General features: G+C 32.8%; 2 protein-coding genes across 2 annotated transcripts; both read left to right on the forward strand.

Moving 5' to 3' along the window:
* Positions 1–3,637: 3,637 nt before the first annotated feature.
* LOC127702798 (uncharacterized) lies at positions 3,638–5,530 on the forward strand. Its single transcript, XM_052207102.1, has 2 exons — positions 3,638–3,763; positions 4,532–5,530. The coding sequence occupies exon 2, from the start codon at positions 4,604–4,606 to the stop codon at positions 5,528–5,530; it is 927 nt and encodes a 308-aa protein (XP_052063062.1). The 5' UTR covers positions 3,638–3,763; positions 4,532–4,603.
* Positions 5,531–5,663: 133 nt separating this feature from the next.
* On the forward strand, positions 5,664–10,177 carry LOC127702799 (uncharacterized). Its single transcript, XM_052207103.1, has 4 exons — positions 5,664–5,930; positions 6,513–6,708; positions 8,065–8,226; positions 9,234–10,177. The coding sequence occupies exons 1-4, from the start codon at positions 5,697–5,699 to the stop codon at positions 10,175–10,177; spliced, it is 1,536 nt and encodes a 511-aa protein (XP_052063063.1). The 5' UTR covers positions 5,664–5,696.
* Positions 10,178–11,407: the final 1,230 nt, after the last annotated feature.

Raw genomic sequence — 11,407 nt, forward strand, 5'->3', positions numbered from 1 at the left:
TGACCTATAATTCAGTGATTTTTTTAGTGTTTAGGGGACGGGGCACATGCAATTGGGAATAAAAGTTCATGAGATGTTGGCTTTGGGGAAAATATATTAGTATGGTTATTCCGAGGGCACACTGCACAATGTTGCTTCAGCATGTGCAACTTTCTAGGGAGGTCTTGGGTAAGGCCCCCCCCCCCCCCGAAAATTATGACAAATTAGGTGCTAAATCATGCATTCTGAGAAGGAATAACTGCATAAATTGCAAACAAGATTCAAGAGATTTGTTAACATAAAACAATGATACGACACCAACAAAATCTCGCAACAATGTAATCACAGTTGGGAATTTTACAGCTGAAAATTGGGAAAAAAAGAGCATATTTCTCATTGGGAATGGGACCCAAATTTTGACCCTACATGAGGGTTGGAAAATCCCTGACCTATAACTAATCTCTAAGTCATTTAGTCTCTTGTGGAAAGTTTCATAACTCTCAATATGGTGAGTCTGTGAGTCCTGGACTCATGAAAATTTGAAAAATCTGTAATGAGAACCCCGAGTTATTTCATTGGCAATCATACCACATCTTCCTGTTTGTATAACATATTTAAGCTTGTGCTCAGCTTGGGACTGTTTAGCACTCTTTTTTTATAACCATTTTTAGCTCACTGGGGCCCTTCGCCATCACTTGGCGTCTGTCATCGTCGTCTGTTGTCCTCGTAAACTATTTAAAAAAACTTCTCCTATGAAACTACTGGGCTAAATACCTTCAAACTTTAACTAAATGTTCCTTAGGGTATTTAGTTTATAAATTGTATCCGAAGTTTTGATCCATCGACAAACATGGCCGCCATAGCTAAAAATGGAACATAGGGGTCAAATGCAGTTTTTGGCTTATATCTCAAAAACTGAAGCTTTTAGAGCAAATGTAACGGGATAAAATTGTTCAATTGGTCAAGATCTATTAGCTCTGAAATTTTCAGACGAATCGAACAACCCATTGTTGGGTTGCTGCCACCGAATTGGTAGTTTTAACAAAATTTTGCAGTTTTTTGTTATTATTTTGAATATTATTATATATATATATAAACTGTAAGCAGCAATAGTGTTCAGCAAAGTAAGATCTACAAAAAAGTTAATATGACCATAATTGTCAATTGACCCCTTAAGGAGTTATTGCCCTTTAAAGACAATTTTACACAATTTGTTCAAGTTTGCTAACATTTAAAAATCTTCTCCTCTGAAACTACTGGGCCAATTACCTTCAAACTTTAACTAAATGTTCCTTAAGGTATCTTGTTTATAAATTGTATCCGAAGTTTGTATCCATTGACAAACATGGCCGCCATGGCTAAAAATAGAACATAAGGGTCAAATGCAGTTTTTGGCTTATATCTCAAAAACTATATCTTTTAGAGCAAATGTGACAGGGGTAAAATTGTTTAATTGGTCAAGATCTATCTGCACTGAAATTTTCAGACGAATCGAACAACCCATTGTTGGGTTGCTGCCACCGAATTGGTAGTTTTAACAAAATTTTGCAGTTTTTTGTTATTATTTTGAATATTATTATAGATATATATAAACTGTAAGCAGCAATAGTGTTCAGCAAAGTAAGATCTACAAAAAAGTTAATAAGACCATAATTGTCAATTGACCCCTTAAGGAGTTATTGCCCTTTAAAGACAATTTTACACAATTTGTTCATCAAGTTTGCTAACATTTAAAAATCTTCTCCTCTGAAATACAGGTGAGCGATTCAGGCTCTTGAGAGCCTCTTGTTTTTTATTTATTAAACATGACCAATTGCAACTTTATAATTTTTAATTGTATACTTATCACACTGACTATAAAAAATAACCATTGATAAGTGTTATCTGCAATAAACTCCAAATTAATTTTCAAAAACTACTTATTTAAAGCTCACCTTTCCCAAAGAGCTAAGTGATCGTTTCTCATCATTTAGCGTCCGTCATCCGTTTTCGTTTCATTATCTTTGACAAAAGTCTTCTGCTCTGAAACTACTGAGACAAATTTTACCAAACTTATATTAAATTTCCCGGGAGGCGCTCTGAATAAAAATATTTTTTGTTTAAGCTTAAGAAAACTACAACCTTCTAACAGGAGACCTATTAGTCAAGTATCATTTTGGTATTCGATACTCAGTACAACCGAGTGATACACGAGTACTCGTTTGCATCCCTAAATAAAAGCAGTTCAAAAAATGAAATCATTCTTTTTTTCAAGGTTCGACCAAGAAATGACTGTTTGTCCATACCACAGATACAGTCTAGGAATAAATTGGAAACCAAGTAAAAAGTGTATCTTCCCGTTGCATAAAGGAAATCAGCAGCCACAAAAAGGAGTGAATCCATTAATGAGCAAAACTATCCTTAACAAGTTTGGATGTCTTCAACCTGTAGGTTCAGGTAAAACATTATTTATTATTGCAAAGATATCTAAATTGCTGGTCATGAAGAAAATCCACATATTTGCACTTTAGTGCAATGTAAAATCTTTTTACTGATGTCTTAGGGACAACATTAAAAAATCAATGAAGGATAAAAAACTTAAATCAAATAGTTTTTTTTTTTTTGGGGGGGGGGGTAAAAATTGCTGCAAATTTGTTTATCCAACATCACTTTTACATATATCCATAATGGTCAATCAATTTTCCCCATATTCAATTAAGAGGAAGGGGGGGGGGGGGGGGGGGGGGGGGGGGGTCAGTGAAAAAACTATGTGAATTAAGTTTTTTATCCTATATTGAACTTTTGTCTTTTAATGGTGTCCCTTAGGCTTAGCAAACTTTAAAAATAAAAAAAAAAGCTTCCCTTTACTTAATGTGTATTTTTAAAGCAAAAACAGCGCATTGAAACTAAATTCTAGTTATGGTTCAATGCCCAGTACACCAATGTATATAAAAATAGTAGAGGGGGCATTATATTTATGTACATGTATAATTTTACTTTCTGAGCATGCTGAATGTAATCAAATGCACACTTTAATTGATATATTCTGACTTTGCAAGGGCAGGGTGTTATTTATAATTTGGATCATTATCCCACAGGATTTTTCTTTCATTAAAAATAATTATATATATTTTCAGGAATTTGTAATGGATGTAAGATAAAGTGTAAAGACCTAATTCCTAATACGCCAAAATGTTATAATGAGGTATGGTATTTGAAAAAAAATCTGATTTATGATGTTATGCAGATCTGTCCATTTACAGCACAATTTGACAGTACATTGGATGATTTTTTGTCGTCATACTCCTAGTTTTATTCATTATAGCAATTTCAATAGTCATTTCCTTTTGAATTTTAAAACCGTCTTGTTCACCATGAGAACCAAAGGTTGAGGTTTCAATAAAGGGGTCAAACCAAACTTTGAAATTTGTGCTGCTTCTACTTTTACCACATACTACATATATCTAAGTAGTGAGAACAATTTCAGTAAAAATAATGCTTCCGGGTATCTAAAGGGTCACATGGCTTCCTGTCCACTGTTACTTTGTGAACTAACAGGGAAATTACATTTGTCATTCATTTTTTATGCACATGACTGGTATATAAAATGTATATTATATTTCTTGTCACTCAGTAATGTATACATGTATGGAATGCATTAATTCATGCTGTTGTAATGATATTCCATAGATTTCAAACGTTTGTGTTTATTTTTCAGTGCTTTGATCAAGTTGATACAGAAGAAAGTACATATGCATCTGGATACAAATTGAGAGAACGTCCTATCCAGCAATTTGATGATAATGTGAGTAGTACTTCATTAATTTATAGAGAAAAAAGTGGCTGCAGTTACTATCAAAGAGTATTCAAATATTATTGGAGCTAGTCCTCTGAGACAGCTTTTTTAAAAAGAAACCATTGAATGATTGTGTGCAATCATTTGTAGACCTAATTAAACTGATGTTTACCGGTATATGTTTTAGTGAGTTAACTCACAGTACTAGTTCTAGTTTAATTTTATCCTTTTCATGAGTTGTGGAACTTTTGCAGCAACTTTTATTGCACATTATTTTGTTCATAGATATAAGAAGATGGGGTATGAATGCCAATGAGACAACTCTTCATCCATGTCATAATTTATAAAAGTAAACCATTATAGGTCAAAGTATGGTCTCCAACACGGAGCCTTGGCTCACTTCAAACAGCAAGCTATAAAGGGCCCCAAAAATAACTACTGTAAAACCATTCAAAAGGAAAAACTAACGGTCTAATCTATATAAAAAACGAGAAACACTTTTGAACCATATCAACAAACTACTGAACATCAGATTCCTGACTTATAGGACAGGTGCAAACAATTGCAGTGGGTTTAAACGTTTTAATGGTAACCCTCTTTGGTTGGGTTGTAGTCTCTTTGACACATATAAGTTAAAACCATTTGAATGAACATTTGATGTAGGTGATAATGAACTCTTATTTTAATTTTTTGTTACATTTATATACACCTGTTTTTTGGAATGTATTCAGATTTTACCTAAATTACTATAGTTTAAAAGGTCATTTATCAATTCAGTACTCTGATGTGACACAGCAGTCCCAGTCTTTATCGCAGCCTTTGTCCCAAATATCTAATTGGAGTGATGAAATGGAAACTACTTTGGACCAAGCAAATGCAAAATTGAAAATACTAAATTGTAAATCAAGTCCGTTAAGAGGACAGTTACTTTCTGATATATCTTCCCTGAAGGACAGTACCATTCGCTATTATAAGCGTAAAGCAGACGAATCTGTAGATTCTGTACTTAACATTATTGCTCCAGGGCAATCAAAGGAGTTAAAAAAACTTATAATGTCAGAACCAACAAAGCCTCCAACAGATGATGAGCTCACTGATACCATTTTTAAACTGTATGAAGAAACAGCAGACAACAAACTTCAAACACAAATTCTATCAATTGTTTCCCAAAAAATGACAAAAGGTGAAATTATGCAGCGTCTGCCTGACATAACAAAATATAAAATAGACCAAGCAAGACTGCTATCAAAATCTGGGTCTGGTTTGGTTATTGAAGAAAAAGTAAGGAGACCTAGAGAGCGTATGGATCAGGAGAAAATGCAACATGCTTTAAACTTTTTTTTCGATCCATCATTCGTACAGATAGTGTCATATGGTACCAGAGAATTGTCATTTGACACTGGAGAAAATGTGACAATTCCAGACGTTGTGAGAACATCTTGTCATTCACAAATTGTGCAAATGAATTTTTCTTACTGTAAAGATCTCAACTTTGAACCCCTTGGAAAGAGCTCACTTTTCAAAATTCTCACAGCTTGTGCAGCCTCACAAAGAACCAATCTTCATGGCCTTGATAATATAGCAGCTAAAGGTGTTGAAGCTTTTCAATCACTTCATGAATTTGTCAACAATTTGAAAAAAAAATCTTCTATTTCTTCCGATATTCACACTGAATTGACCACAACTTTAACCGCATCCCGTATTTATCTTAAGACCGACTTTAAACTTCATATCAACCAATCAAATATGTGTGCAGATCACTGTATAAACTGGTAGTTTAAGTGATCCAAAGGATGTACATTTTCAAAACACTTGTGATCACATTCATTGCTTGCAATGTGATAGATGTCAACTATTGGAAGATGTTCATCTTAAATTGTGCAACATTGTTGATACCATGAATGATGACAAAGAAGAATTTTCAAAAGTGATCGAAGATGCAATGATGGTGATATTTGATTGGAAATCACACATTGTAAGAACTGTCAACCAAGACCAATTTAGATTGGATACCATAGAACATCTTGAAACAGATAAAGCTTTACTGGTTATGGATTGGGCCATGAAATTTTTACCCTTGAAATATCGTGAGAAACAAACTGACTGGTTTGGTCAAAGAGGGAAGAACTGGCATGTGATTGTTTGTATATACAGAGAAAAAGATGGATCAATTAATGTAAGTGCATATGTACATGTATGTAATACAAGGTTAAAATACATTGATGCATTTTACAGATGTGGCTTGATATATACATTTTACATGCTATGTCACACATGTAAAAAAAAAATCGTTTGTTTATTGACATGTACAAATTGTTCATGCATACACATATATTGCCAATGCACTCTGTAGTTACCGAAAAGGAAGTATTTTATTAATTTTCATGCATATCAATCATATGCTTTTTATTTCATATGAAACAACCAACAAATATAAACAATATTACATGTCAGAATTAGCTCAATTTTAAAAAGTTTGAAAAAATTGTTGACATGAAAATTTGACATCAATCATGATAAAATTTTAACCAATTATTTGCTAAGAACTAATTTTTCATTATATGTCTCTCACCAATTGTGAAATGTGAAAATAGTGTAGAAATAAAATTATTCAGTGTTTGTTTAAGATTCTAATGAAATACATGAAATAGATTCTTATGAAATGAATATATAAGTAGTCTTTTATTTTAAATGAATTCAGTATCCAAATTTATAAAAATTGTATGTATACACTAAGTCTTGTGCATTTCTTTTTCAGCATAGAACTTTCACCCATGTTTTAGAATCTGTGAAACAGGATTGGTTTTGTGTGGCTTCACTTCTTGAAAATGTTATAATGACCATCAAAGATCAACTCCCTCAAACTAAGAAGTTAGTTCTGCGATCGGATAATGCAGCATGCTACCACTGTGGACATATCTGGTTATGCTTACAAGAAATAAGTAAAAGAACAGGTAACATAATACAAAATAATTTGGGCTAAGATAAAAGGATAATAGGAGAAAACAATATCAGTATTAGTGGCACTAGTGTAATGTTCATCTAAATCTTTATTTTTAATAAGCACCTTGAGACATTGCTTTGGAAAAAAAACAACCTGGGGATATCATTCAATCTATATCTAAAAAATAACATAATTATAGTTATGGAAAAACTAAAGTAGTAAAATTGTTCACCATAACAAAAGCTATCCAACAAGAAATTTTCTGATGAATCAGACAACACACGAAGAGTTATTGCCCTTATTCTATTTATTTAGACATGTTTCATAAACTGATTGTATGTCCCCTGCCATAGCAGAGGGAGCTTAAAGTTTTACCCTTGTCTATATAAAAAAGAAGATGTGGTATGACACATAAATTAACAACTATAGGTCACTGTACGGCCTTCAACAATGAGTGAAGCCAACACCTCATAATCAGCTATAAAAGGCCTCGAAATGATAATGTAAAACAATTCACATGAGAAAACTAGCTGCCTAATTTATGTACAAAAAATGAACGAAAAACAAATATGTAACACATAAACAAACGACAACCACTGTACGTCCGTTCTCTAACTTTAGTTTGCCTTAACCAAATGTAATTAAACTTATACACAATGCTAATTACCACAAAACACAATCAAGTTTGAATTTTGGTGGCGTCACTTTATCCATTCTAGAGTTATGCCCTTTACAAATGGTAAAATTGCTAAATTTTTAATTTTCGTTCTCTTGCTGTAGTTTTCCTCAATCTAATGTAATGAAACTTATGGATTGCTGCTCACAAGGAAGCTATTAAACCAAGAGTTCCAAATGGTGAAGTTGAAGTCATCCCTTCGTAAATTTTACGGACGCCATCACGAGTTGGTTGACCGTTATGGAATAACCGTTTCACAGATGATATCAGATATGTTCTTTATGTCGTAACTACAATACCCTCCCTTTTCACGAATGTGACTTACCGATTTAGACTATTTACCGGATTTGTAATAACATAAGCAACACAAAGGGTGCCACATGTGGAGCAGGATCTGCTTACCCTTCCGGAGCACCTGAGATCACCCCCAGTTTTTGGTGGGGTTCGTGTTGCTTAGTCTTTGGTTTTCTATGTTGTGTCATCTGTACTATTATTTGTCTGTTTGTCTTTTTATTTTTGGCCATGGCGTTGTCAGTTTGTTTTCGATCTATGAGTTTGACTGTCCCTCTGGTATCTTTCGTCCCTCTTTTATACACAATACTTAACATAAAAATCAGTTATTTTGTGTATATTTAAATTGAAGAGACTTCAGAATTTATGGCAAAGTAATGAATATCTTTTATTTCATAGGGATCAATATTCAGGGATATTGCTATTCTGAGGCCCAAGCAGGAAAGTCATATTGTGATTCAAAGATAGCACATATGCGCACAAAGATGAAAAGTTGGGTTGCAAGTGGAAAAAACATGGTAACAGCAGCTGATATGAAAACTGTACTTGACTCTGGAACAGGTAAATTAACAAAATGTACATTGTTCAAACAGAAAACACAATTACAACACAAACCCACTGTGAAATAAATGTGCCCTGTTAAGTTAAGCAAATCCGGTTCAATACACAATTTCAGAGACAGTTTGTTTCTCAGAAGTAAATTTCATTTCTCAAATAAATCTGACATGATAATGTTAAAATGTTAGACTTGACTATATTAAAAAAACAGTGTCTTCATGAAATAACAACAAAAGGCTGAGGCTCACATACGCATGTAAAATCACCCATATTAAATAGAAAATTTTTAAAGCATTGGTTAAAATGATCTATGGCATGTTGTTTGAAGCCCCATGTATGATATCATATTGACTTAATTTTTTCTGGTCTGTGTCCCCATCTGCTTGACCGTTTGTCTGTCTGTTCCTTATTTGGTCAAAGTTAGTTTGATTGAAGTTTTTAGTCACATCAGCTTGAAACTTAGTACAAATGATCTTGATGGTGGGATATTTTCAAATTATATGCCAAATTAGAAGCATATTATCTGATTATAGAAATTTAATTAACGTGAAAACAGGTTTTTTTTCAGGTTAAAGTTTTTGGTCATAGTAGAAAGTTTTAGTCAGATTAGCTGGAAATTTAGTTCATAATTTCCTTATAATATAAAAAAAAGAAGATGTGGTATGATTGCCAATTAGACAACTCTCCAGAAGATACCAAAATGACACAGAAATTAACAACTTTAGGTCACCATAAGGCCTTCAACAATGAGCAAAGCCCATACCGCATAGTCAGCTATAAAAGGCCCAAAAATGACAATGTAAAACAATTCAAACGAGAAAACTAACGGCCTAATATATGTATTAAAAATGAGCGAAAAACAAATATGTAACTACTTTTTTTACTTTTTTTAAAATTGATTTTTTTTCATCAAAAGATCATATCGAATAATGTACACACATTTTGTTGAAGTTGAAAACATGACCTTTGAATTGGTTTATAATTCCCCTCATTATTGTTTCTTTTCACAGGTGTTGCTGGATGTCAAGTCTCTGAATGTGTAATAGACACCTCAAAACACAAACTGATAACACACAAGTTGAAAGGAATAAATGATTTTAATGAGTTGCAAGTTGAAGAAGATGGTTTACTACTGAGGAAAGCCTACAACATCGGCAAAGGAAAATTTATTCCTAATGCATCCTTAGACCAAATGGGTTTTGGTAAACAGCAGGAAAATGAATCAGGATGTGTGGTAATATCAGGATTCGATTTACCTGTTAATATAACTGGAAAAATCAAAACACCTAAAACAGTTCCTGCAGTTAATCTCCTTGAAGGACCAGAAACAGAAATAGAAAATGATGAAGACTCATCAAGATTATCCTCTTGTCATTCAGAAAGTTCTGACCAAATGCTGTTCTATTGCACAGTAGTTGGCTGTGTCAAAAGATTTGCTACCTTAAATGGACTTGAAAACCATCTACTGATAGGAAAGCATTTTTTACAATTGCAACGGGAAACAACCTATGATAAAATCAGACACCAGTGGGCACAGTTGTGCAATGAAGTGGTCTTTACAACCAAAAATAAGTCAACATTAACAGATGGGACTGAAAAAGAATTTTCCACAAGTAATATGGGATGGGCTTTAAAGAAAGGCAGGAGAATATCAAGATTTCCTGAATCTGTTAAAAACTTTCTATTGGCCAAATTTGAAGAAGGAAATAGAACAGGAAAAAAGTGTAACCCAACCTCTGTTGCAGAAGAAATGAAAAAGATGAAAAACTCAAATGGGGAAAAAATGTTTCCAATTAATCATTGGCTTAATGCCAGTCAGATAACCTCTTACTTTTCAAGGTTATGTAGTAAAGGAACCCCTAATCCTTTAGTGAAGACTGAACTTGATGATGAAGATCTTCTTGCAGCTCTAATTGCCATTGATGAGGAAACTATTATCGCTAATATTCAATAGTTATTTACTCTTTTATTATTCTATACCTGTTGTTGTTGTTTGCCTACATGTACACTGTCATATAATTTTGAATAATGGGTAACATTTAAATTTTTAGTCTAACTAATATACAATTTTGGCATGAATTTTATAAATATTTAAAAAACATATCCATTTGTACCAAGAACTAGGATTTTTTTTATGGTGCAAAATTTCTTTTAACAGTAATTATTACTTATAAGTGATATCTAAAAAAAAAAAAAAAAAAAACATCTTAAGCTTATTTTAGCAGATTATTTTTTTTTGTGTGCATGTCTTATAAGTCATCATATTGTGTATTGGTTAAGCAATTTACTTATTCATGTTATTAAAACCGGTTTAGGATCAAGAAAATTTGTGGAGAAGCTGAATGACATTTAGTGTCTTTTAGGATGTACTTGAATAAGGTCTAGGAATTAGTGTCAGATGTCAAATATTTTGCCCCATAACACCTATTTTTCTTTTCAAATAAGATTTCAATAGCTCATTAAATGTCAGTTACCAAAATATGGTGGACTTCGGCTGTTGGGTGTTCTTTGGTCGGATTGTTGTCTCTTTGACACATTCCTAATCCCAGTCCGCCTTTCCAGCAATTTTTAAAAATCCAAATATTTTGAAAAGGAGCTCCATAACCCATTAATATTTTTGCTTATTTTGTTTCTTAACTAATACTTTCCCGAACGAATAGTATCAATTTTAAATTCTTGATTTTTTTTAATTTCACCAAAGTACATCCTTAATGGCTTGAAAAACATTAAAACATATTAAAAAGTTTGGGCTAAATTACAATCAAATTGTCCTTCAATCTGTCCATTTTTTAAACAAACATTTTTTGTTAAATTTTTCTCTGAACCTGTAGAATTGAAATATTTACCGTAATATGTGATCAACTGCACTGTAACAGTAACGAGTTGTAATTTTTGTTATTTTTTTTTTAACATTGTGCATTGGTTTGTTTGTCCGTTCGTTTTTCTGTCTGTCTGTCCTGCTTCAAGTAAAGTTTTTGGTCAAGGTAGTTTTTGATGAATTGTAGGTAGTTTTTGATGAATTGTAAGGCCTAAAAAATTGTAACTTAGTACACATGTTCCCTATGGTATGATCTTACTAATGTTATTGCCAAATTAAAGTATTGACCCCAATTTCGCAGTACACTGAGCATAGAAAATGATAGTGTGAGTGGGGTATCGGTGTACTATGGACACATTCTTGTTC

The sequence above is a fragment of the Mytilus californianus genome, unplaced genomic scaffold (assembly GCF_021869535.1).
Source record: "Mytilus californianus isolate M0D057914Y unplaced genomic scaffold, xbMytCali1.0.p SCAF_5, whole genome shotgun sequence".
Lineage (NCBI taxonomy): Eukaryota > Metazoa > Mollusca > Bivalvia > Mytilida > Mytilidae > Mytilus > Mytilus californianus.